This window comes from Puccinia triticina, chromosome 13A (genome assembly GCF_026914185.1).
Source record: "Puccinia triticina chromosome 13A, complete sequence".
NCBI classification, from domain to species: domain Eukaryota; kingdom Fungi; phylum Basidiomycota; class Pucciniomycetes; order Pucciniales; family Pucciniaceae; genus Puccinia; species Puccinia triticina.
This window is the reverse complement of record NC_070570.1, coordinates 1,563,109-1,591,077: the sequence shown is the minus strand read 5'-3', so window position 1 is coordinate 1,591,077 and position 27,969 is coordinate 1,563,109. Positions and strand designations below refer to the sequence as shown.

The 27,969-nt window shown below is 44.3% G+C and overlaps 3 protein-coding genes across 3 annotated transcripts; 1 reads left to right on the top strand and 2 right to left on the bottom strand.

Moving 5' to 3' along the window:
* Positions 1-7,123: 7,123 nt before the first annotated feature.
* PtA15_13A153 (uncharacterized protein) lies at positions 7,124-11,146 on the bottom strand (the record flags this gene model as incomplete). The annotated part of the gene is made up of 10 exons (XM_053162322.1): positions 7,124-7,243; positions 7,403-7,597; positions 7,713-8,165; positions 8,253-8,521; positions 8,588-8,711; positions 8,782-9,372; positions 9,459-9,603; positions 9,695-10,425; positions 10,520-11,020; positions 11,108-11,146. The coding sequence occupies 10 exons, from the start codon at positions 11,144-11,146 to the stop codon at positions 7,124-7,126; spliced, it is 3,168 nt and encodes a 1,055-aa protein (XP_053026309.1).
* A 5,235-nt stretch (positions 11,147-16,381) lies between these two features.
* Positions 16,382-17,129, top strand: PtA15_13A152 (uncharacterized protein; the record flags this gene model as incomplete). The annotated part of the gene is made up of 2 exons (XM_053162321.1): positions 16,382-16,810; positions 16,890-17,129. 2 exons carry the CDS (start codon positions 16,382-16,384, stop codon positions 17,127-17,129), a joined length of 669 nt encoding a protein of 222 aa, XP_053026308.1.
* An 8,854-nt stretch (positions 17,130-25,983) lies between these two features.
* Positions 25,984-26,903, bottom strand: PtA15_13A151 (uncharacterized protein; the record flags this gene model as incomplete). The annotated part of the gene is made up of 4 exons (XM_053162320.1): positions 25,984-26,018; positions 26,096-26,462; positions 26,580-26,798; positions 26,877-26,903. 4 exons carry the CDS (start codon positions 26,901-26,903, stop codon positions 25,984-25,986), a joined length of 648 nt encoding a protein of 215 aa, XP_053026307.1.
* Positions 26,904-27,969: the final 1,066 nt, after the last annotated feature.

Genomic DNA, 27,969 nt, shown 5'->3' with positions numbered 1-27,969 from the left:
AAACATGGACAATCTTGACACTAAACGAAATAGAAAATCAACGCGCCCTTGGAAGCAAGTGCTTTATCAAAATAAGAGGAATGTTAAAAATAAGCATTCTGACCTAAGATCTATACCTATTAGAGTATTTGTCGACCAAACTTAAAGCTTTTCCAACCCGTTCCGACTCTCTCTGGAAATGCACGCATTCCAAAAAGCGCACCTGGATGGTGCTGAGGAGCTCAGCTGTGACAACAAAGTGCTGAAGGTATATAAAGCATTGAGTTGGTGGTCCTCCTCGCGGACAGTTCCAACACCATCATCTCATTAGACCGTACTTTGACAGCACACAGCTTTACGAACAGACATGGATCAAAATATCAACCCTGGAGACTTGGAACATGTCGAAGATCTCCCTGGATCAAGCCCTGGCGGCTTGGGGCCTGCTGAAGAGCCTTCCCATGGCGGTCAAGTTTTTACCCGGAGACCCCGCGCGGCGATCATTTTTCAGCAAGTGTCTCAGCGTCTATCAAATGACAATCGACTGATCTTTGAAAATTTCTATCACGGCCACACTAGAGCTCTGTTTGAACTTGCTAACAACCCAACCCGTGCAGGCCTCTCCGCTCAAGAGCTCCAAACTTACGTTGGGAGCTACAGAGAGCTCAACCACGCGATCGACATGTTGGATGACCAAACCAGCTTACTCCTTTATCAATTGTTCAGTGTTGCGGCCCAAGAGCTTGAGGAAGTTACTAACATTCCCGGCCGCCCCGCCAGACTACCAAGGGAAGTAGCAGATGACGTAGTGGATACAATGACTAACACAAACCTTTCATCCCTAGCATCTGATCCTTGTGAAACGGACTCCTTGCATTGCGCCGTATGTTTGATGCACTATTAAAGAACCTAAGATTTGATTGCTAAAGAAACTAAGACCAGATCTAAGGACAAAAGTAATTAGAAAAGAGAAAAAGAACAACACATGATTTTTGAAGAAGAATTCATACCCGGCAAAGTGCTTAGAATAGCGGACAGACAACTAGACAGAGAGAGAGAGTGGACAAGAACGGAGAAGCAGGGACTAAAGACAAGAGAAGAGATTAGTAATGATTAGATGATTGTGAAAGAGGACTGGTTCCAAGATTTGACTGTTCACTTCTCACCAAGTTGAGAAAGGGACGAGACGTCCAGAAGAAGTGTTGATGAGCTGAGAGTTGAGTCAAGTTTTGTGGTCGGTGATTGAATTGAGAGTTTGAGGTCGGTGATTTGAGGGAAAGGAAAGGAAAAGGGAAAAGAGAAAGGAAAAGGAAGGGGAGTAGTGTTTGTCGGCGGATCGGAGAAGTGAGGGATGACTGAGAGCGGAGATCCGACCAGAAGAGTGATATTGGTTGACTGGAGATCTTGAGAGCAATTAGGTTTTGGGTGATGATAGTCATGCTTTCGACAGGCGGTACTTGCTGGTCATGTGCCGCAGTTTCAACTGTTGCTGACCGTTCACAGACAGTGGCCGCGGAAGTAGCGAGATGTTACGTCGAGTTTCAACACCCCCCGCAACTTGATGAGTAGTGAACCAAAAAACAGGTTTCTTTGAGGCGGTTGAGAGAGCTGGTATTGCTGGCTTTGGTCAGTGGATCGGCTATCATATCTTCAGACGGAATTAGAGTAACTGTAATTTCATTTTTATTTTTCAGTTCTCGTAGCCATTTGATCTTGATGTCTAGGTGTTTTGTCTTGGAGTTAGAGCCAAAATGATTGATTTTTTCAATGAGTCCTTGATTGTCAACGTGAAAATTTGATGGCTTGAGGTCTTCATTCCAGAGTTCTTCGGCAAGAAATTTTATCCATTGATTTTCTTGCACCCCGTCCGAAAGTGCGTTGAGTTCAGCTTCAGTCAATGAGAGAGTGATATTTTTTTGTTTCTTGCTGTTCCACGCCACAGGGCAAGATTTCCAGAAGCATATGGAGCCGCTGCGCGAGAGACGTGTCTCTAGGTCATCAGCCCAAGTGGCATCGGTATAGTGTTGAATTGCTTGAGATTTATCGTTGAGATTTGGTCGAAGAGTTAGATGCAAGTGTCTTGTGCCTTTCACATAGCGCCAAAAATGAATCACCTGTTTCCAGTGAGAGATTCCAGGGTTGTTGTTGAAGCTCGATAATATGGAAACAGCAGGCGCCAGGTCTGGTCTGGTTCGGCAAGAGAGGTAGTTCAATATTCCCGTGAATGTCCGATAGTTGATCTTGAGCTTCTTGAATTCAAGAGATTCTTCTTGAGTGGCTGGTTTCAATTGAACCGCAACTGATAGCGGCATTGTAACTGAGCAACAGTCGGAGAGTCCCAGCATGTCTAGTCCTTTGTCGATGAGTTTTTCTTGCGACAGAGTAATGGCGTCTTCTGTCCGTTCCACGTCCATCCCCAGAAGTGTGTCTGGTTCATGTGCGGATGAGTTGGGAAAGCGATGGAGAAACAGACTTTCGAATACCTCAACATTGCCTACAACAACCAAGTCGTCTACATGAAAAAAAATGAACGAGTTCTTGTCTTCATGAATATAGAGACACGGATCGGCGGTAGATTGATGGAAGTTGATGTCATTGAACCATGATGTCAGAGTTTCAAACCAATTCGCCGGTGCTTGTTTGAGGCCGTACAGAGATTTTTTGAGGCGGAGAAAAGGTGCTTTTCGAGAGGAGCCTTCCGGAGTTTTTATGTACAGTTCTTCTTTTAAGGGAGCGTACAGGAAAGCACTTTTTACATCAAATTGGCGCATGGGTAGTTTCTTGTCGACCGCGTACATGAGGAGCATCAGCATTGTGGTGAATTTGCCAGTCGGAGCAAAAGTGTTGCCGTAGTCTTGACCTTCGATTTGCTTGAATCCTTGTATGCACAGCCTAGCCTTTTTTCTTTCGTCAGACGAGAGAGTAGCTGGCTTTGTTTTGAAAATCCACAGAGTGTGTAGAAAAGATTCCGGAGTGCTGAACATATCCTCCCACACATCGTGGTGCTCAATGTTGTTGAGTTCCTCGTTCGCTGCCTTCTTCCAGCCTTTCTTCTCCTTTGATGCCATTGCCTTTTTGAAGGAAGTCGGGTCGGTTGTCAAGTGAGTATATTTGGTTGGTTTGACTTGAGACGTTCTTTCTCTGAGAACTCTGCCGATCGGTGCTTCATTGTCGAGATTGGGAACTAGACCTGACGCCACTTCATCCTCACTGTCTTCATCCGTTGATAGAGTGTTCTCTTCAGATTTGTTTGATTCTGTTGGATCTGATCCGGACTGCTTGGTTTCTGAGGTTGGTTCGTCTTCAATCTCAAATTCCCAGTCTACCTTTTTCTTGTTTGGTGGAGAGTAGTCCAGAAATCGAACATTTTTAGTTTCAACAATTTTTCCGGAGTCAGACAGAATTCGATATGAACGCAATTCATCGGTATATCCAATCAGAATTCCCAATTCTCCTTTGGGTTTGAGCTTGGAGAAGGACCGAGTGGGTTGGATCAGAAAGGACACGCGATTGCCGATTGGATGGAAGTAATTCAGCGGAATGGAACGATTTTTGAACAATTCAAACGGCGACTTTTTTGAGCGATGAGCAGGGATCTGATTCAGCGTAAGTGAACTGACTCTAGCAATTTCGTCCCAGTAGTGTTGATGTACGCCAGAGTCTTCAATTATTGTTCTCATTGATTCGAGAATTGTTCTGTTGAACCGCTCAGCAAGTCCATTCTGTTGAGGGGTGTACGGATCTGAGCATCGCTGTTTGATCAGATGCTTCTGACAGTAGTCTTCAAGGCTTGAGTTGAGGAATTCGGTGCCTCTGTCTGAGTGAAGAGTGGTTGGATAATACCCAAAACGTTTGGCTTCGACGTCAATCAGATAAGACAATGTTTCAGGTACATCGCTTTTTAGTTTAATTGGAATAGCAGCGCAAAATCTGGTGCAACTGTCGACTATCGTGAGAATGAAACGATGTCCTGTTTTTGACGACGGCCAAATGGGACCAACAAGATCTAGATGGAGTTCTTCGAAAGGACGCGAAGCAGCTGAATGAACAGAGTTGAATGAAGCCTTTGTGACCTTCGCAACAGCACACGATTCGCAGTCCTGAGTGATTTTCAGTGGAATTCCCAGTTTCTTGCGTAGTCGGTGATAGCTCACATGACCCAGTGACTTATGCAGATACTCAGCACTGGACAGATTACTGGAATGCACAACATTTTCGAACTCAAGACTCGGTAGATTTGAAATGTAATTGCCAGTCATTTTAATTTCATTGTTTTTTGAGATTTCAAAGCTATTTTTATAGAAATGAACAAGATAGTCTTCAAGCGCCAGACAACGAACTGAGAGAAGGTTTACAACGAGATCTGGTATGAAGAGGACTTGATTAAGAAACAACTCTCCTTGATCGTTCTTCAGTCTGATGGATCCGATGCCTTTGATACGTAGATCATCGCGACCCGAGCTAGTCTGAACAGATCCTAGTTCTTTGTGTTCTAGAGTATGAAATAGATGAGAGTTTGAAACCATGTGAGCTGATGAACCCGAATCAAGAATGAATAGGTGTGGTGATTTAGAGAGAGATGAGTGGAAACTACTGACAGTAGTCTCAGTCTTCGGATTGACTTCTCGTTGATATTGAGGTGGTCGAAGTTTAGGGTATAGCATCCAGCAGTTGGATTCCGCGTGAGGAGCTAGAGTATTGTGCATCGCAGGCGAGTTTTGAGTTTTACGGCGACATTTGGTGGATTTGTCAGTGTACAAGGTGATGGGATCAGACCTGGTACCACTTCCGCTAGCTCGCAACTCTTGATTGTCAGCATGCAATCTGAGATGATCTAAGACCGTATCGAGAGTGATCTCGGAAGCTGAGTGAGTCATCGCATCGGCTATGTGGTGCATATTGGCGGGGAATTTTTCGATAACCAGATGACCGATAGCGTCCGTCGGAAGTTCCCAGCCCACTTCAATGAGTTGAGTCTCATACGTCTTCATGGAGGTTATGAAGCCGGGAATATCAGTCGGAGTATAAGGAGCTCAAACAAAAGACCTGAAAACTCTGGCCTTGTTTGAGGATTGATTTGAAGCGAAGAAGTTGGTGATTGACGCCCAAATGAGTCTGGCGCTGTCTTCGTTTACCACATTGATGACATTGGCTTGAACAGCAGAGTTGAGCTTCGCTATGAAGATGGATTTGACGAGCTTGTTGTTCGCCTCCGAGATGGTGCCCTTTTGAGAGACGACAGTGTCCTTGAGATCGATTAGATCCAAAAGATTGAGAACACATCGCTTCCAGTCCGTGTAGTTGTCCATAGAGAGGAGGGGAATTCCCTCGATCGACGATTTGATCACGGCATCTTTCAGTTTGTCAGCCATGACAGTCGATTTGTCGGTCGTAGTTGTCGTAGAGTGAATCTGGTCTTTAGAATCCTTGGGTTGATTGTTGGTTGACATGAACGGGTTTTAGCGCTTTCGACTGTTAATCGTAAAGAACCTAAGATTTGATTGCTAAAGAAACTAAGACCAGATCTAAGGACAAAAGTAATTAGAAAAGAGAAAAAGAACAACACATGATTTTTGAAGAAGAATTCATACCCGGCAAAGTACTTAGAATAGCGGACAGACAACTAGACAGAGAGAGAGAGTGGACAAGAACGGAGAAGCAGGGACTAAAGACAAGAGAAGAGATTAGTAATGATTAGATGATTGTGAAAGAGGACTGGTTCCAAGATTTGACTGTTCACTTCTCACCAAGTTGAGAAAGGGACGAGACGTCCAGAAGAAGTGTTGATGAGCTGAGAGTTGAGTCGAGTTTTGTGGTCGGTGATTGAATTGAGAGTTTGAGGTCGGTGATTTGAGGGAAAGGAAAGGAAAAGGGAAAAGAGAAAGGAAAAGGAAGGGGAGTAGTGTTTGTCGGCGGATCGGAGAAGTGAGGGATGACTGAGAGCGGAGATCCGACCAGAAGAGTGATATCGGTTGACTGGAGATCTTGAGAGCAATTAGGTTTTGGGTGATGATAGTCATGCTTTCGACAGGCGGTACTTGCTGGTCATGTGCCGCAGTTTCAACTGTTGCTGACCGTTCACAGACAGTGGCCGCGGAAGTAGCGAGATGTTACGTCGAGTTTCAACAACTATATTGACAGTGATGCCATTGTTGTACTGCCATGTCATACGTCGCATCACTTTCACCGGGGCTGCATTACAGTGAGCATTTCTGGATGAGTATACTTATCTTGTCTTTCTCGCTGACCCTGTCCCTACCCCTGTAGGACTGGTTTGCGGCCCTGATACCTGAACCATTTACTTGTTCAAGCTGCAGAGCTGAGGTTGAGTACGGTTACCCGCCCATCGTTTACTAACTCTTTTCGTTTACGCTTTGAGCGGTTTGAAACCCAGCTTCTGATTCTCATTGACCCAGTTGACAGTTTTCATGCACATTGTAGATCGTAGAATGACCAAATCATGTTTTGCAATTAAGCGATGTTGGTAAGACAAAAGATGCTTGCCATGTACCTGCTTTTCTTGATTCACATATGTAGTGCCCTTGCTCTGAGCTGCCGAGGTGCAGTATAGAGGATACTGCTGCCAAGCTGACAACAAAGGGTGTCGTTCAATGCCGAGCTTTCTGACGACTGAATCCCCAACCCCATATCTATAACATCTGCAGAGAACTCAATCAAGATGTTATGTAAATGTTCAGAAAGGACTCATCGGATATTGACACGCTTCCACAATGGTTGGTCCACGGCTTGGGGAAGGTATCCCGCCTTTCAGCAAAAAACAAGGCCGGCCCTGAGGAATTTGTCGTGCGTGAACTGTTTTTCACAGTGTCAGTGCGCCATGTTTATCCAATATGTATTATTCAAGGGTATTTTGATGTCTAAATGTTGGAAGTCTTTCGGTGATAAAAACACCATGAATGACCCCGGGTCATAAGTAGGATACAAGACGTTTCGAAGAAGGAACGCACTGGAGACTTGAACATGTTCTCCTTCTTTGTGGTCTGGATGGTACCTCAAAAGTCAGTCTAAGAAAAAAAAAAGAGATTTAGAAGCAAAAATGAAGTACAAGATAACAGCTAGCAAATAAGAATGTTGACTTCCTTCGCATGATGGAAAGGAAACAGAAAAGGTGATGAAATAAATTTTAATGTAAATAAGCTTGTAATCGACTAAGTTGCGAGTAGGTTTCAGGGGATAACCGGTATCGCAACATCCCAGCAAAAGTAGTAATGGCTCGGGCTTTAGTTTTGATCTCGGCCATTTTCTAGCAGAACGAAGATAGCGTGATAAAAATTCACGATAATCAGTAACCGGGGAGCAAAACATCAGTATCCAGAGAGAGTTGATTGAGGTATAGCCAAGTCGGCCAGAAGAAGACTATCACTTCCCCAAGAGAAAAAAAATGGGGTGTGAAACAACTTACAGCTTGGCGGCTAGCATCACCATAGGGACTATCTTTGAAGCTACTGAACACCTGGAAAAGGATGTTCATCCCACTCAAGACAATCACATCCAAGTTCTTGACAATCGTATCGTCCAAATCTTTGACTTGTTCAGACTTCCTTATGATCTGAACTAGATCGTTTCCGGTCGGCAGGAGATCGATCGAATCCAGCATCTACACATCGCCCACCGGGGGAAAAAAAGGAAGGATAGAGTTGGTTATAATGTTCTTCGTGATATTCCATCAAAGCACAAGAATATTACAGAAGAAGCGGCGTGCGGATACTTACAGACAATGCTTGCTCATTTTTGCCCTGTTCATGCAAATCCAAGACGGCTTTTAATCTCAACAACAACGCACAGGTTTCGCGGTTCTTGCGGGTGATGCGACTTGAGATAGTGGAAGTGCGATCGTAATGGGCCAAGACGTTGTTAGCGACGGCGACGATGTCCTCGGAAGCAGTGAGGGAGACGGTAGCGCCTTTGGGCCCGGCGCCGTCCATCTCGTCGCCGATCCGACCCGAGGCCGGCTTGCTCCCCGGCTGGAATAACGAATTGCCGAGCTCGATGTTTATCACTGCGATCACTCGGTCGTACTCTTCTGCTATGTTGAACAGTCGGATCGCATCCCGTAATCGTCGCTCCCGGAAAGCTCGCTCTGCTGCTTGCTTGACGATTGTTTCCAGATACTCGCGCTGATTAGATAACTTGATCAGACTCAAATCCCTTTCAATCATTCCCGGCTACAAAACCACCACGAGAATATGTGTATCAAAAAAAGTCAGAAAACAATTTAGAAAATCACGTTGAATGAAAATATCTGAACTGACTATCCGTGTACCATCGTTGCGCACATCACCCAGGATTTCTTCCCGTGATGCGGTTTCAACAGCGAGGTCGCCAATATAAGTGTGACAGAGCGTGATTTGATTTTGGCCGAGTGAAGCCGGCGGAGCATCGGCATTCAGACAGATCAAATATAGGTACTGCACGGCTACTTCAGGCGCGCTCTTGGCAAAAAGACGGGTGTACCGATAGATCAAGCGCGCGAAGTTCACCGACGGGAGGCTTATACTAGATGATCTGCCCTTAGGAGAGGCTAGAAATCACGAAGGCCTTCATCAGTCAAACATACATACAGCATCAATGATAAGCTTCAGCTTACAAGCTGGACCCTCGGACGAGGGAGCGTTGTCACATATACGCAGTAAGCCGTAGTATGATAGGGCTATGGCAAAATGTACCGCGTCGACTTGATAATGTGGCTTTTGTTGAAGGAACAAACACGCCTAAAGAGAGAAGAAATTCGGTTGATTGATGCTTTCCTCGAACATCTGGGCTGTTTACAAGTTCACATACCTTTTCGAATTGGCCGCTCATCAAAAGCACTCTGAAATACATTAGGGGTCGATTACCATTGGGGTCGAAGTGATTCTCGCCGTATTTAGCGATTACCTGAGCAAACTCCTCCAAGCCGTAGCGATCCTGGGCGGATGAGATAGAGTTGTTGTTACTGGATACAGGATGATCGAGTGCTGGGTCAGTTTCCTTGACGAGGACCAACTGCAGCCAGACCCAATCTTCCATACTGGCGATAGCCACCGGAACATTCTTGCGTTGAATTTCGATTCTTCCGATGATTTTATAGACAGCATGTTTGAATGGATCCACGTTGGCGGTGGTCGCATGACTGGTACCGGAGCCAAATCCTCCCTCGGCTCCACTAACCTCTCGGGTCCTTTGGTTGTATTCGGCTAAGAATCTGTCCCGCAAGGTTTTGGATAAGCGCCGATCGGAACTCGAAGCCCACGAGGAAAAATAGGACAAGAAGTTGGGCTCGGTTTTCCGAATATGCTGTTCAAAGCTTTTGGTGAATTTCAAGGCTTCAGAAACTTGCCCGATCCGCAGCAGGTAGAATATTCTGGCCCAAACAGGCGTATTGTTGATGATCTTTTAAAATTAAACCACCATTTGAAAGCCGAATCAAAAAATCGATCAGCTTGAAATACTTTTTTTAGTAGAGACTAAGGACTGACTTCTAGCCGTTTATCTGTCCAGGCTCCATTTTTACAAAATTTTAGATCGACGTAAGCTCTGACTTTGTTGGCTGTCGATGGGTCCCCACCGAGAGCAGCCTCTTGTGGATGGGCGGCGATTTGCATGCTGATATGGGTGATAAATCTGGCCAATTATATCGCAAGGAAGTCTTGGTTAGTGACATGAGGGAGGGCGTATTTGAGGGGTATGAAGAGGAATTAATGAGATGACTGACTGCTGTTCTAAATGTGCTTTGGCGCCATCCGCCAACTGCTTGCGGACGTTTTTGGCTTCAAGACTTTGAGGATCGCCCAGGTAATGTTTAGCATATTTACGCTCGGCTGAAATGGTAGTCAACCTGATTCCACCGATCATCTCGTTGTCTTGATCGGACAGACCAGTGTTTTTCTCCTGGACGAGCTGAGCCAGAAGATTCCATGTGTCGGTTAGGGGTGCATTTTGGGAGGACCCGGCGTTATCATCGGTGATTGACAAGCTAGCGTCTTTGAATGCATGAACGATTGGAAAGTATGCATTCTGAAGACGTCGTTCGTTGAGCTTAGAGACCGCCTGGTCGTATTTCATCATTTTGCCGTGCAAGTCAGTCTGATTGGAGCCGGTGCGATGACTGACGCTTTGAATGCCACTGAAGTTCGTGCTTTCCGAAAATGGGAGTTTCGACTGGGACCTGCGAGATGATTGGTCTGGTGAGCCAGTTGGCGAGTTGGCAATTTCGGATAGATTGTTAAGGGAAGAGTGGGTCGAAAACATTGACAGCATATTTCCACCTTCACTTGAGGACTGGGGTTGATGGCGCGCCAGTTCTTCGAAAAGAAGCTCCTTCTGCTCTTCCCAATTGCGTCTCATTGATCGATCTAAGATTTGATAGAAGTCTTGAACGGTCTGCCTCCTACCCTCTTCAATCGACGCGATGATAGATTGCTCGTGTTCGTGTTTGAGGTAACCCTGCCGATTGTTGGTCGAGGAAAATTGGGTCAATAATACTGAAAATTTTAGAACAGTTTGAGTGTGAGCAATATCCGAGATAGGAGGTACCAACCTCAACATCGGTATCTTGTAAGGGCTGCAGAGGTTCGAATGTGCCCCGTAGATCGACACCATCGATTGTCTTTCCAAGCTCCTCGGCATTGACCCCAGCACCAGCCAGAAGATAGTGCGCTTTGGAGCTGGTACCCTGGCCATTCAGAGCAGTAAGACTTCGAGCATCTCTAGCAGAACCGGCTGGGCCGCCCCCAAACAGAGACAGGGACGCGTCAAGAGTGTCATTTTTCCGGATCTTCGAAACAAGTCTCCTTGATTGGGCCTCGATCTGATCGAGACCAAGCTGGACGGTGGGAAGGGTGCCCGTAAGGTGACCAGACGAGTTGGGCGCGCCTGAGAATTGGTTGAAGCCAGAGTTTGCGTTGAGACTCGAGGCACTGGCTATCCCAGCATGGAGCTGTCGAGATTGATCGAGAAGTTGCTTGAGCGATTCTGAAACTGACGAGGCTGGTGGCTTTGCGGAAGGGGTTGTGAGTCTGAATGAGCCTGGAAATGGCGACTGGGATGTCATGGTTGTTGTTGTTGGTGGTGGTGCTGTGCTGGTGTGGTGCTGATTATCCTGGCGGCGACTTTTCCATCCCCTGACCCCCCGGGACAGCCGGGTTAAGCTGGCTGCATGCTGCATGCTGCGCCGGGGTCCGAAATTGGTACTTCAGTTTAACCCCCGACGCCTCCTTTCCCCCTGGACGCTTTTTGTTGTTTACTCTTGCCCTTTTCTGTGTCCCTTCCAGCGCGTCCATCGCTTCCTTGGCAAAGTCCGTTTTGAGGGCATCTCCAGCAAACCGGAGACCACGTAGGGCTTTGTCACATTCTTCATGTTGCCCAGTAATTTGAGGGTCCAAAACCGCGGGCCAAATATGAGTACGTCTTTTGGCAAAGGTTCTTTTTGGGTCAGCCTAAATGCACCCCAAACATTTACTTCATGTACACCAAAAAGGGGTACTGCTGAAATGTACCCCAAACCAATTGGGATGTACTTTTGCGCACCCCTGTGAAGATGAGGTACAGCACCTCATACCCCATGTAATTTGGGGTGAGCAATTGTGAGAGCCCCTCTACTACTCTTACTTCTCAAGCGGTTATGAATATTCTCAAGAGAGAATATCACCAATCTTTCAGATGTAGTAAAGGTAGTTTATCTTCGAACAAAGAATAAACTCTTGAAGGGATTTATATTTAAGGATTTCTTTATAAGGGTTTTGGATAATGATGATAATGAACAAAGATATTGGGATGAGGAAAAAGGAAAAAGAGCGAGAAAGAGAAACAAGGAAAGGAGAATATAACATGCAATCAGACAACAACAACAAAACCCACAAAACCATAAAATCTAAGAATGTTGATTAAAATCTGATAGCGGTTCCGAACCGCACAACTAGTAATATTATAAAATAGCTAGCCATCTAAATGAAAAGATTAGTCATCACACGAAAACGTTACAAATTAGCCTCACCTTGTACCTCCAAACCTCCCGTAGATTTATCCACCAAATTAGCCTTCTTCACCTTTTTATTCCCAAAAATTTTCCCGTGAAGTAATTTGAATGAATCCAAAGAACGCCTTACCGATTCTGAGATATGCTCTTTGGCCACCCACGTGTTGTCTCCCACCGTAGAACCCTTCCAAGAAATCAAGTACTCAAACTTACCTTTCTTGAAAGACCGTACATCCAGAATTGCCCTCATTAAAGACCAGTCAACAACCTCTTTATCACTATAATATTTCTCTTTTATCCCGTTTACTACACCGCGATTCAAAATGCTGTTAGGATGAATATACTTCACAATCAGTGAAACATTAAAAACCGGATGCAGCTTTGGATATTCCTTCTCCACATCCAACTCAACGGCATTAGAACCTACCATCCTTTTCACGCGAAAAGGCCCGATAAACCTGTAATCTAATTTGGAATTCAGACGCCTCGACTGAATGAATTTCAGCAGAAGTAAAACAAAATCTCCTTCATTATATACCGGCGCCGGCTTCTTACCTTCATTGTAATACAAGGCTTGTTTCTTCCGTGCCAACGACAAACATTCCATTGCTTTCTCCTGCGTTAATTGCAAATCAAGAATAAATTCGTCTAAATCCTTGCGCCCAAAAGATTCAGTCATAATATTGAACTTTGGATGATGACCGTAAGAAAAAAAGAAAGGAGAAACACCAAGACTTGCCGAATCTAAATTGTTTATGGAGAACTCCGCCATATTCAAACATTTATCCCAGTTGTCCTGATAATATGAACAAAAATGACGTAAATAATCTTCTAAAACCTGATTCATCCGCTCAGTTTGCCCATCCGTCTGGGGATGATAAGCTGTAGACAACCCCGATTTGATATGCAAAGAAACCATTAGTGATTTCCAAAATTCACTCACAAAAATAGGCCCACGATCCAAAACAATCTTATCTGGCAAGCCATGCAATCTAAATATATGCTTCCTGAATAAATTTGCCAAAACTGCTGACGACGACGCCTCCTTACAAGGAATAAAATGTGTCAGCTTACTTAACAAGTCGATTACTACTAGGATGGAATCAAACCCCGCCGAACTCGGCAATTTTGTGATCATATCCATACCAATAGTGCTCCACAGTTTGGGTCCCGGCACCAGTGGAACCAATTCTCCATCCTTCGCTTGTCTACGCGCCTTCACCCGCTGACAAGAATCGCAAGACTTGACGTAATCCGTAACTATTTGCGCCACCCCCGGCCAGGAAAACGTGCGCGTCAGAATAGACAATGTACAAGCCACACCCGTATTTCCTACCTTAGGGGAGTTGTGATACATCGCAATAAATTCCAACCTTAAAGATTTGGGAACTAAAATCCTGTCTCGATGAAACAACAACCCGTCAACCTTTTTAACATCCCTGCCCAAAGAATCCTGATCCGTATAATGCCGCAAGAAATAATCAATCAATAACTGATTTGGCCGCTGAAATGCTAAGTCATGAATACCATGAAACCCTACCACTTCACTCAGCGACAATTCCTCAAGTTGCTCCATAAGGACCATCTTGTCCACAATCAATTTAGCCTCAGGAATATCTGTTTGCAATCCTACAAAATCTTCCTGTCTGCTAGGACCATTGGCCGGATTCAACTTACCAGGAATATGATAAATTAACATATTAAAATTATCCAATGTCAAATCCAAAAGACTGCAATAACTTAGTAAATAATAATAATTATTAAATTATGATTGCAGAATCAGATTCCTCATCATAAATTAAGGGGGGTCACCCACTTAAAGTACCCCCTTATTCCTATTCCTTCATGTACTAATTGTATAAATAAGAATTGGCCCCAGAAAGCGCCCAAAAATAATATTACATACATAAATTTAGTAAAACAAACAATGTACATAAAATTAAAATGTCGTACATTAATGAGTAATATTACTTGTGTAAAAATACCCTGTGAAAGTATTATGTATGTAGACTTCTACTGAAGCTCTTTCACATGACAATTGGTTATAAACATGTCATGTGACAGAGTCAGGGAAATTAGTCTATTACAATACAATTAAATTACCCACAGCCAAGCCCTTTTCACAGCTACACCCCTGGATACTCCCATAGGGAGAAAAGGACTCAGTGTTTACGCCCACTGAAGTCCCCTCTATAAATAGAGGCCTATTTGGCTCTCAGGAAAAGATCCCCTAGACCATTCACCGCCCATAAACTGTAAGTTTGCCTTGGATATTCTCCCCTGCTACTATTGTAGCCCCTTTTCCCTTTAAAACCATCCCCTGCACGTAAAATCCACTGGATTAAACCTTTAAAATATCAAAAATCCCTTATTAGTATATTTACAAGCTTTATCCTTATAAGTAGTTGCCGTAAGACCCCCGCCTCTGACAATTAGCCACTCAGTTTAAGTGCTTACCACCTACTTTTTACGCCAAATTGATTCCCTGTAATTAACAATTATATATTATTAATAACATAATAAAATCCTCCTCTTTTTAAAAGAGTGTTTAAAACCCTTGTAGTGGTCTTATTTACCACGTAACAAGTTTAGTAATTTACATTACTAGTGTTTAAATCAGCACAGTTATAGTGCTAGGGCCCAAAACCCTTAATTTTGACGGATTTTTGCCCTAAGCTTCATAAACAGAGCTGTCACTTACATAAGAGAGAAAACCCTTGTAGTGGCTAATCACCACGTAAAAATTTTGGTATTATATTACCAGTGTTTTATTTCAGCACAGTTACAGTGCAAGGGCCTACAAACCCTAATTACATACATATAAAATTACGGTTTTAGACCCTTAGCTTCATAAATAGAGCTGTCAGCACCTCAATGACCGGCACAGACCGGTCATTGATTCCTCCCCTTGATGACCAATCTGTGCCGGCCATTGTGGGGAGGTGCTACTCCCCTCAATGAACGATTGTGCCGGTCATTGAGGGGAGTAGCACCCCCCTTGATGACTGGTCTGTGTTGGTCATTGAGGGGAGGTGCTACTCCCCTCAATGAGCAATTGTGTCAGTCATTGAGGGGAGTAGCACCCTTGATGACCGGTCTGTGTTGGCCATCAAGGGGTGCTACTCCCCTTGATTACCAATTGTGCCGGCCATCAGGGGAGTAGCACCCTTGATGACCAGTCTCTGTTGGTCATTGAGGGGAGTACATAGCACCCTTGATGACCGGTCTGTGTTGGTCATTGAGGGGTGCTACTCCCCTTGATGACCAATGTGTGCAGGGCTAACAAGTAAAAAAAGAGCATAACTAGGGACTATCAAACAAACGATGGGTTGTTGCACCGTGACACGGTTGTGGTGATCCAGGAAGCCGCTGAGTCTGTTCCAGACGCTGGTGTCTTGCAAATTGGGGAGGCAGTTGCGCTGTTGCTAACTGACGGTATGAGCAATCCCATCGCCAGCCGGGCTGTGAGCTATCTTGCGAGCTGGCTTGCTTGCTGGTGCCCCCAGAAAGACCTCGATATCTGTGCTAGCGACTCAGAGCCCGGGTTCAGCCGGTCTGCAAGGCTACGTTGCGACTATGCAGTGGACATGTTCTTGGGCTTAATTGAGCACGCTGACGAGTAGCCGGATTCAAGAAAAATAAAAGAATAGCCGGGGTTGGCCCAAATTTAGCACAAGTCCCTCGCCTGCCGGGGGGACGCGGCGCGAAGCGCCTCGCACTAAAGTGCGACCTCCCGTCCTCTGTGAGACAGAGACCCTGCGGGGCTGCCTCACTATCTCACTAGGAGACTTTGTTAAGCTCGGGGTGGGCCAGAACTTCGGGCCGAACCGTACTATAGGGTTGGTCACGGCCACTCACCGCTTGTAATACATTCAAATTGGCTATCGTTATTCGTCGTCAGGCGTCCATCTATCTACAGACGCAGTTGGTCCGTGATAAACCAGTGATTAGTTTGGCCACGGGCCTGGGGCCGTTTAAAATCAAGGAAATGGCAACCAATGATGATGTGCTAACTGTCGACTGAACTTGCAGATATGACCGGACGAAAATCGCCAGACTAAGAACCTGCCAAGTGACCGTCAGTATAGTCAAACATCAGTGTTGAAAGGAGCGATGCTCTTGGAGTTTGACGAGCCCTCTCTCTATCTTGCTTTGGAGTGTCGGGTATAAAGACCAATCCCCTGTGCGCACTTTTGGGGATTCCCCTTCAGTCACCCCACAAGTAACTCACTTCCATTTCTTGAGCCAGACTCCCTCAGCATCCTGTCTATTTACTCGTTTAATTATAATAATCCTTCCGGTCACCTGAATATATCTTTTTCCGCTTTCACTCAGACCATTCCATATCCTATTTTCATCCAGACATCGAAGAACCAAAAAAAAACCTTCTCATCCTTTCGCTTTCCAATAATACTGCCCTCCATAATGTTCTCAACACAGCTCTCGACGATGATCACAGTAGCAGCCCTGAGCGTCACATCCCTAACCAACGCCGCCCCGACGCCGCAACTCGGCGGACTCTCGAGCTTCAACAACGGCGGCCGCTTCGGTAGCTCGCAACTCGGGGCCAACGGCTACGGGCTGAACGGATACAACAGCGGCTACAACGGCGGCCTGGCATCCAACGGCGGCCAATCGAGCTCGAACTCGTTCCAACAGTCATCCGGCACATCCACTCAGTCATCTGGAGGCGCACTCAACGCCTATGGCTCCGGAGGCGCTAACGGCTACGGTGCCAACGGCTACGGCATGAACGGGATGAACAATTACGGCTCCGGGTACGGTAGCGGCTTATCCCTACTCGGCGGTGGAATAGGTTACGGCGGCGGACTAGGCGGTGGCTATGGAGGAGGCGTAAGTTCTTTTTTCTTTCTTTGTGGTCTTATGACTTTGGTCTAATCAAATCCTAATCGTGAAATGTTCCATTCTCCAGATGGGCTATGGATTGGCAGGAGGTCTTGGCGGCGGGTATGGCCTCGGTGGAGGGTACGGAATGGGTGGAGGCTACGGTGGTGGATTTGGAGGAGGATTTGGAGGAGGATTCGGCGAGGGGTACGGTGGAGGAGGCGGAGGAGGATTCGGTGGAGGATTCGGTGGAGGAGGCGGAGGAGGATTCGGTGGAGGATTCGGTGGAGGATTCGGTGGTGGTGGCGGATTCGGCGGAGGCTACTAATCCGCTTCTCCCCTTCCCTGCTCTATTCTCTTCTTCTTTCCACTGTTATCTTTCTGGGCATCTGCGGTTTATAGAACACTTCACTTAATTGGACAATTGGGTAGCATATTAAATTTCATTATTCTCATATTTTATCTTATCCTCTACAAATGTTGGAATGTTTTTTCTTTGGAATTTTCCTGCCGTTTTTATGGATGGCTTATTATTTATAGCAAACTGCCCTGTGGCTAAAAGTTGCATGATTGAACCTCGCTTGAAACGCACGGGTTTGATGATATCTTGCTTTTGATCATCAAGAGGACGACGGTCCCTGAAAATGAAGCAATAACATGGAGTAGATGCTACCAGAAACATATGGCTAACAAAACAAATGGTTTATGAAGACGTGGTAGTAGCCCCTAACATTATATAGAGACGTGCTGAATAGCATATGTGCTTGATCAACATTCTGTTAGCATCGCGGATTGACCTGCCACACAATCATTGAAGCCGGTAAGGAATAGGCAGATAACATCAACACTTTTGGGTAAGGCAGGCACTACATCAAATTCATGACCAATGATGACTCTCCGACAGATAATTTGCGTAAATGGCGGTCTTTTTTGGGGGCATGCTAAAGGCACCCCAAGTTTTTACTTCATGGACACCAAAAAGGGGTACAGCTGATGTGTACCCCAAACCACTTGGGGTGTACACCTACACACCCCTGTGAAGATGGGGTACAGCACCTCATACCCCATGGAAGTTGGGGTGAGCCACAGGGTACCCCAAAACAAGTGAAATCTATGGTGTACATGGCCATGACACCCCATCATAATGAGGTGCAAACCCCCTGCACTCCAATCTGATACCCTGTGATACACTACCAAGATGGATGAATTTGCGATGTCGTATATTGATCAATATAGCGTATATTGATCAATTTATATTGATCAATTTTTTTTATTATTCTTCTTGATACCTTTGTCTCTTTTCCATGTCTCCTTAATACGATTCTATAATCTCTCTCCTTCCCCTTGTGTTAGCTTCAAGCCACAGGAATCTTTTTTTTTGCCTGATAACATTCATAAATTTCTACATACACCATTCAATTCTTCCTGAAAAAAAGACATTGCAAGTTTTAGGATTAATCCAGGGTGGCTGAGGGGTCTCAATTTTTTTTTTCTTTTTTTTTTACTTCAACAATTGATCTGTTATCAGAAGTCTGCAAATTGACTTTTTTTTCAAAAAAGGAAAAACATTGACCCCTGACCTCTCTCATGATACCATCCTGCACACATTTTTAATTTGGTTGGTTGAACTTGCTCAAGATATTGCATATCATACTTGAAGTGCTACATGCATAGGAGGCCTTTTTGAAATTAGTTTACCATGGGTTAGCATATTTTTGTCAGGTTCTTTTTTTTATCTACTTTTGTTATCAACCACAGATTAATGAGGAATATTTCCACATAAAATTTCGTTGGACAATTTTTCTGAATATAAAACCCAGAAATAATGTTTTTGGGGTCACATCCATTATCCAGCAGCTGCAATCTGATCAGTTGCCAAATATCACTAATTTGGTAGTTTCTTAGTGTTTCTGCCACTATATCTCAACACAACCTGGGAGTTCTTCCATGATATTGGTTTCAAAATGATCAATAGTCCACAAGGATTCATTGTGTAACTTAAATTACCACAATACCCCCAAATGTAGCAGCTAGAATGTGATCTGTTGCAAAATATCACTAATTTGGTAGTTTCTGGTGTTTCTGTCACTATATCTCAGCGCAGCGTGGGATTTCTTCCATAATATTGGTATCAAAATGATCAAATTCCCTCAAAGATTCATTGAGTACCTTGAATGACCACAAAACCCCCATATGTAGCAGCCACAATGTCATCAGTTGCCAAATATCACTAATTTGGTAGTTTCTTGGTGTTTCTGCCACTTTATCTCAGCGCAGCGTGGGAGTCCTTTCATTATATTGTTACCAAAATGATCAAAAGCTCTCAAAGATTCATTGTGTACCTTGAATGACCACAAAACCCCCAAATGTAGCAGCTACAATGTGATTGGTTGCCAAATATCACTAATTTGGTAGTTTCGTGGTGGTTCTGCCACTATATCTCAGCGCAGCATGGGAGTTCTTCCATGATATTGGTACCAGAATGATTAATCACCCCTGAAGATTCATTTTGTACCTTGTATGACCACAAAACCCCAGTTGTAGCAGCCACAATGTGATCAGTTGCCAAATATCACTAATTTGGTAGTTTCTTGGTGTTTCTGCCACTATATCTCAGCGCAGCATGGGAGTTCTTCCATGATATTGGTACCAAAATGATCAAATTCCCCTGAAGATTCATTGTGTACCTTGAATGACCACAAAACCCCCAAATGTAGCAGCCACAATGTGATCAGTTGCCAAATATCACTAATTTGGTAGTTTCTTGATGTTTCTGCCACTATATCTCAGCACAGTGTGGGAGTTCTTCAATGGTATTTGTACCAAAATGATCATATGCCCTTAAAGATTCATTTAGTACCTTGGATGACCACAAAACCCCCAAATGTAGCAGCCACCATGTGATCAGTTGCCAAATATCACTAATTTGGTAGTTTCTTGGTGTTTCTGCCAGTATATATCAGCCCCGCGTGGGAGTTCTTCCATGATATTTTGGTACCAAAATTATCACATGCCCCTTAAGATTCATTGTGTACCTTGAATGACCACAAAACCCCCAAATGTAGCAGCAACAATGTGATCAGTTGCCAAATATCACTAATTTGGTAGTTTCTTGGTGTTTCTGCCACTATATCTCAGCGCAGCGTGGGAGTTCTTCCATGATATTGGTACCGAAATGATCACATGCCCCTGAAGATCCATTGTGTACCTTGGATGACCACCAAACCCCCAAATGTAGCAGCCACAATGTGATCAGTTGGCAAATGTTCTAATTTGGTAGTTTCTTGGTGTTTCTGCCACTATATCTCAGCGCAGCATGGGAGTTCTTCCATGATATTGGTACAAAAATGATCAAATGCCCTCGAAAATTCATTGAGTACCTTGGATGACCACAAAAACCCCAAATGTAGCAGCCACAATGTGATCAGTTGCCAAATATCACTAATTTGGTAGTTTCTTGGTGTTTCTGCCACTATATCTCAGCTCAGAGTGGGATTTCTTCCATGATGTTGGTACCAAAATGATCAAATTCCCCTGAAGATTCAATGTGTACCTTGAATGACCCCAATACCCCCAAATGTAGCAGCCACACTGTGATCAGTTGCCAAGTTAGTGATATTTGGCAACCATTCACATTGTAGCTGCTACATTTGGGGGTTTTGTGGTCATTCAAGGTACACAATTCATCTTTGAGGGCATTTAATCATTTTTGGTACCAATATCATTGAAGAATTCCCACGCTGCGCTGAGATATAGTGGCAGAAACACCAAGAAACTACCAAATTGGTGATATTTGGCAACTGATCACATTGTGGCTGCTACATATGGGGGTTTTGTGGTCATTCAAGGTACTCAATGAATCTTTGAGGGAATTTGATCATTTTGATACCAATATTATGGAAGAAATCCCACGCTGCGCTGAGATATAGTGACAGAAACACCAGAAACTACCAAATTAGTGATATTTTGCAACAGATCACATTCTAGCTGCTACATTTGGGGGTATTGTGGTAATTTAAGTTACACAATGAATCCTTGTGGACTATTGATCATTTTGAAACCAATATCATGGAAGAATTCCCAGGTTGTGTTGAGATATAGTGGCAGAAACACCAAGAAACTACCAAATTAGTGATATTTGGCAACTGATCAGATTGCAGCTGCTGGATAATGGATGTGACCCCAAAAACATTATTTCTGGGTTTTATATTCAGAAAAATTGTCCAACGAAATTTTATGTGGAAATATTCCTCATTAATCTGTGGTTGATAACAAAAGTAGATAAAAAAAAGAACCTGACAAAAATATGCTAACCCATGGTAAACTAATTTCAAAAAGGCCTCCTATGCATGTAGCACTTCAAGTATGATGTGCAATATCTTGAGCAAGTTCAACCAACCAAATTAAAAATGTGTGCAGGATGGTATCATGAGAGAGGTCAGGGGTCAATGTTTTTCCTTTTTTGAAAAAAAAGTCAATTTGCAGACTTCTGATAACAGATCAATTGTTGAAGTAAAAAAAAAAGAAAAAAAAAATTGAGACCCCTCAGCCACCCTGGATTAATCCTAAAACTTGCAATGTCTTTTTTTCAGGAAGAATTGAATGGTGTGTGTAGAAATTTATGAATGTTATCAGGCAAAAAAAAAAGATTCCTGTGGCTTGAAGCTAACACAAGGGGAAGGAGAGAGATTATAGAATGGTATTAAGGAGACATGGAAAACAGACAAAGGTATCAAGAAGAATAATAAAAAAAATTGATCAATATAAATTGATCAATCTACGCTATATTGATCAATATACGACATTGCAAATTCATCCATCTTGGTAGTGATAGGGGTGAGCCCCTTCACACCCCAGATGTACTGTACATATCCGACACCCAGCCCAACTTGTCACACCGGTTGCCACCAAGAAGACAGACCGGTCTGTGCACTCCCCTCAACCACCAGTGTGCCGGTCATCAAGGAGAATGACCCCCTCAATGCCCGGGCGCACAGACCGGTCAGCAAGGGGAGTTGCTACTTCCATTGATCCCCGGAACAGACCAGTCATCAAAAGGAGTACCACCTCCTCTTGGTGACTGGCACAAACCGGGTATCAAGAGGAGGTGGACTCCCTCGATTCCCGGGACAGACAGCACATCAAGGGGAGTAGCAACTCCCCTCAATGACCAGCACCAACCAATCATCAAGGGGAGTAGCAACTCGCCTCAATGAATGCTACTCCCCCCAATCAAACATCAAGGGGAGTTGAAACTCCCCTTGATGTCCGGTCTCTGCCAGTCATTGAAGGGAGTAGCGACTCCCCTTCATGATCCATCTGAGTTGGTTATTGAGAGGAGTTGCTACTCCCCTCAATGAGACCAGTCATTGAGGGGAGCATCAACTCCCCTCAATGAGACCAGTCATTGAGGGGAGCATCAACTCCCCTCAATGAGACCAGTCATTGAGGGGAGTATCAACTCCCAGATTGGTTGGCACTGGTCATTGAGGGGAGTTACTACTTCCCCTGATTACCAGTTTGAAGGGAGTAGCAACTCCCCTCGCTGACTGTTCAACTTCTGGGTTGGCCATTGAGAGGAGTTGCTACTCCCCTCAATGACCAGTCTGGGTTGTTCATTGAGAGGAGTTGCTACTCCCCTCAATGACCGGTAGGTACTGGCGACCAAGGAGAGTCCACCTCCTCTCAATGCCTGGTATGTGCTGGTCACCAAGGGGAGGTGGGAGTAGCAACTCCCCAACAATCGGTCTGCGCCAGGCATCAATCGGAGTCCACCTGCCCTCAATGACCGCCTCCAGAAGTGTGTTTGGGGTGCACCCCTCATGAACACCATCTCTGTTGGGGTAAATTGGATTGCACCCCAATATCTAAGCTCTTCTGGAGTTTTGATGCAAGCACCCCAATGTTTTTGGGGTGGCCAGGTGGGTACCCCTTGAAGAGTGGGGTGTAATCAAGAATACCCCAATTTTGTTGGTGTACCCAGCAGTGTACCCCTTTTTGTTGGTGTACATGAAGTAAAAGCTTGGGGTGCATTTAGCATGCCCCCTTTTTTTTATGGATCAGAAGCCGTCAACTCGGGCAGCTCTTTGGTAGGTATCATTGGCTTCATTTTTGATCAATCAGCCTCAATTCTCCTGATTGGTGTATTGGGTGGTTGAGGGAAAAGCTGAGGAGTTGCTAGATGCATAAGCTCCCGCCGCCCAAGTAGCTCCTGTTTTGTATTGTCTCATGGGAAGAGCTGTCAAAGAGGGTTGTGGTCCTCGCGAAGCGTGTTGGGCACGCGTCACCACAACTGAACTTGTGAAGTCCCTCTGCGGGGGGGTGGGCAGCCCTGGTTGCGGAGCGACCCCTCCGAAGGAGGGACTTGAGTCTAAAACCGACTTACAACCGCGTCACGGTTGGCCACTTTTGGTGTAGCCAACTTTTGGATGGCTGCACCTCCTGTACATCCATCTAACCATAGGCAAAAAGTTGGGTTGGAGATAGAGGAGAATGGTGCGGACCTCCTCATCCAATTTTCAAAGTAAAATATTGAAAATTGGACCAACAGGAATTTTTGCAAGATCACAAAAATCTGAAAATCTGACTCTTTAAGATTGAACTGAAGTTGATTCTTGGCTTCTCAATCAGCATTCCTCCTTCATAAAATTCCTCCAAAATTTTTCTGTTTACCATCCTGGGATGACAGTCGTGTCCTCTATTGATTACATAAGGAATGGTTTGGTTTAAAGAAAGAAAAAAATAAGTCATGTTGGACTAAAATTGGCTTGCAAAAAATCCTACACATACAATTTTTGAAAAATTCAAAATCCTTCTTGATGGGGATGAAGACTCCCATCTTGGGCACACCCTGCCCAGCATTATTATCCACTGGGTGGTTGTGTGCATTTTACATGATTTTTACAAACAAAAAGGACATCAGAAGCCCAACCATGACATGCGAGCATGCACGTTTTAGACACAAGCCTCTCCTTTACTTCGTGCGGTCGACGAAGAGGCTGTACACGCTTGCACCACAATGCAAGCCCGACATTTTAGCAGCAGCCATATTTCACCCATCTCTACCTTCTTTTCCGAGCACCACCGTGGACACAGCTCTTGCACGGCCGCTTGCTCAAGTGGCTCGCAACACCGACAGAGGAATGGATATTGTAAATACTTGGTCAGCTTGCAATTGAGACCCGATGAACTGTCCCTGAGGCCCAAGGGGTATTGTGATCACATCAACAACAATATTGCATTATATCATCCATTAAATCCGAGTTTTGCTATTATCACCTCAATGTTATCTATTCTAATTATCTGGCAAAGACAATTTGTAAATTCATTTGGGCGCCCTTGCTCCATCTTGATTCTTATGCCTCTCAGATTACTGTTTGGAAGCTTCAGAAACCTTAGTGAGGAAACTATGTAGTCCCAACCTCTGTTTGAAATGAAAGGAGACAAGGACTAATTATCACACAGAAAATACCAATGTGCTCATCTCCAATCTCAAGGTGATTTCTCTGGTCCATGAATGGCAGCTATTTTCAGGCTATCAGATAAGCATGTCCACTTTGAGGTTCTTTGTATTCAGAATCAAGAGGTTTGTTTTTTAATTAAAAATATTAAAAAATACACATCCAACATTCAATAAAGGTAAATAGGTACAGAAAAATTTATATATAAGTTACAGGAATACATCACTAGTTAAGTAAACTGAATAACTAAAGATTCAGATATAATCTCCCATGATGAGAGGCTATAGATAGAGCACTGTGAATTTTGAAATTCAGAAAAAACAAAATGCATGTAGTGGTAGCACAAATAATGAATATTTCAAAACTACAGAAAGGCTCAACTTGATGTCTGAGGAATTATTGGGAGCAGGGTTTGATGTGATGTATTTCTTTTGCTTTTATGGGGAAGCTACATCTACTGGGACTTTATTAGAGCCTCCCCCCTTGCTCAGCACATTAATGCATTCTTCTTCAGATTTCCTCAGTTCAGTACCCACCAGTTATACAGATACCACCCATCCATCATTATCATCATCCTTACACTTTATCACAACCCTTATAACATACCATATCATCCCTCATATCTGCAATAACCACTGAGCTCACTCTCATATTCTCATACTCTCATATCTCTTGGTTTACATATCATGTGCCTGTCACGAGTTACCCGGTTCCTGGTTCAACTCCCAACTGAGACATATACCCTTCTCAGCCTAGGCACTCTTCTCAAATTTATATATCACCCTCTTGAGGACCTGTGTTCAATCCCCACTGGACAAATCAAGTCAACTTTCACCCTTTTCACACATCATAAGTTCTCAAATCTTTCACACACCTGTCATTGAACAACTTTATCTGGAGCTAGACCAGACCTATCACTTGATTAAAACTTGCCAAGCTTACCTTGGTGGGTCCTGTTATCTGATAGCAGAAGGGCAGAGCTTGCAACTCCATCATCCCCTTCATCATTCAGCAAAAGGGTTTCACAGCCGTTTTTGAGTCTTACAATGGTGGTCCAGGGATGAGATCCGGGGATTCAAAGGATAGCAGAATTTGGGTTGGGATTTTTTGAGAGAAAAAAAGGGGTAGATCCTTGTTGGCGGTGGTTAACTTAGAAAGATTCAGTAACAGGGATGCCGGCGAAGGAGACGGAGGATGTGATTGAAAGAAAAGATTCTGGGAGGAAAGGATTGAAGTGGCTGTGAGCTTCAATAAGCTCCAAAGGCTTGCAAAAGTGGGATCAATAAGATTTTAGATTTGGACTTGGGGTTTGACAGGATGATCTGAGTAAAATTTGGTTCAGACAAAGTCCATTCCCGCCCCATCATCTAAGTTCAAACTGAACTTAGAAGAACGGAAAAGGACAGAACAGGACAGAACAAAACCAAAGGGGAACACACAAATAAAACACCAGCCCACCACAATCATCTCCATCCAAACATGTACATGTAAGAATATAAAAGAAAAAGCAGACAAACAAGAAAAAGAAAACTAAGAGAAAATATAACAAACAGAGAGAGAGAGCCATAACCAACTTATGTGCCGCCGTGCGCGGCGGGGGGAGTCCTGAAACGTCTTGAGTCTTGCGCACGCGCCGCGCTGATGAATCTGGAGGTTTCTTGAGGTGTAACTGACTGAGAATTTAGTAAACTAAAAGATAACTGAGAAGAACAAGAAAACAAATTATTTGCAAGCTTGATTTGAAATTCCTTCTGTTCCTTCAATCATTTTGTAGCCAAAATGTTTAAGAAAAAGCCTATGGTAAAAACGTAAATGAAACATTGCACAAACAAACGGGCTAGGGCTGGATGGTCGAGCTCAAAGGGGATGTTCAGGACCACCGCGGCAGCGCTCATGAGAGCAGTAAAGTATAATGCAATGAAGCCCCGAAGGCGCACTCGCTGCATTGTCCGTTCCACTATGGCGATCTCACTCGCAGTGGCATACTTAGGGCATTTTGCTTCCTTTAACACAGTGCCAGAGGATTGCGAGTCTATCAAATCTTGGTGATCCGGATGATCGCCCGATCTAATTGGTTTTGACGTGGTGTCGTCGACGAGTTCTTCACGATCAACGGCTGGTTGACTGGCGGATGCACGGGTTTGTACCGTCTCGACCCGCCACAGTCCTTGATTTGCCTCCTGCTTTGCGGCTTGTGCAGCCTTTTATCCCACGGGGAGCGAGGAGATGGACGCAATGATAGAACAAGTACATGCAATTAAACTAAGTTAGATTTTAACCATTCCTGTTCCAAGTCGTGAAGAAAAAGCAAACTCAACTGTGGTGAGCATCTGTGGGTTTTGATCCGCTTGGTCGCCGCAGAGGTCGTCATGAACGTTTTCTTTACGGGTTGATGCACGACTTGGTGCGATGTCAGGAAACATCATTTGATCATCAGCTCCGGCGCGCGAGTCTCGTAGATTGACTTCTTCTGTTGTGGCTTTTGCAGCCGATCTTTCCATGGGCGCCGAGAACGTTGGCCCCATGATGGTGCAAGTCTATGCAAATAACTGGCCGGTTAGATTTTGACCATGACTCTCAAGAGTCGTATAGAAAAGCTGTTCAGCGAACTCAACTATGGTAAGAATATGTTGAAGCAGCATATCTATCTTTACCAGCAAGGGCCCAAGTAATAAACCAGTTTGCGTTAAAAAACCCCAGTGGGCCTTGAGACAAGAAACCAGCAGGTGAAGGGAGATGGGGATTGACGAACCTCCGACTGGTCCCGAAGGCTCTTATGTAGAGGTGCTGATATAACCTAACTGGACAGAGGTCTTGTCAATAGGCCCCGTTTCACAGAGGACAAATGTCAGCGCCGGTCTCTCATGTGACTCGGTGCTGATGGGATTTTTGGTTGCGGTCCGCGGCGGTAAAGTAGCGGAAGCAAGTTTAGGGTCACACTATAGCTAAAAGCCAGTGGAAGAAAGTCCAACTCGACGCCGAGAGGCGGAGGGACTGGCACCCTTTACGTAAGTAAGGGGACGCGGCGAAAATCAGCCAAGCGCCGTTGCGGTATAAGGAGTAATCTCACTTATCTTCTAGGTTACAGGTGTGATAATAACACCTGTACCTAGGGGAAGGATACACGAAGAGAAGATAAGGCTGTAAGGGAAGAAAAGGTTAGTAGATTATGTATAAACCCCACTCACTGTATTTTCAGTAAGGTACACGGGTTTGTATGGCAATAATCTTGGTGGGAGAATCTCTACAGGGGAGAGACCTCCCTTTTTATATTGCAGGGATCAGCTCCCTCCTTCGAGTCAAGGTCCTGAAGGATCCTTAACTCCAAGGAGGAGTGATCACGGAATTCAGAAGGGGATTTACACAAATGGGTATGTAATCTCCCCATTTGTACATAAATTGAGCTTAATCAGGATAAATACAGAGAGATAAGATTATCTCTCTCTGTATGTACAACTATGTAATCAGTGTGAAATAAGGTTAATTACATATTCAAAAAAATGTGAAATATCTAATAAGTACATAATAATAGTACATATGAATAAAAGGTACATAATTAATGTAATGACAGGGAATTGAACTCTTGACTTCATGTACATGAGTCAATTATTAAAGCAGTCTTTAACCATTAGGTTATAAGGCATGTACACTGTGGACACATGGACTTAGTGTCTCAGTGTCTGACATTCGCCCCCACCAAAAAATTAC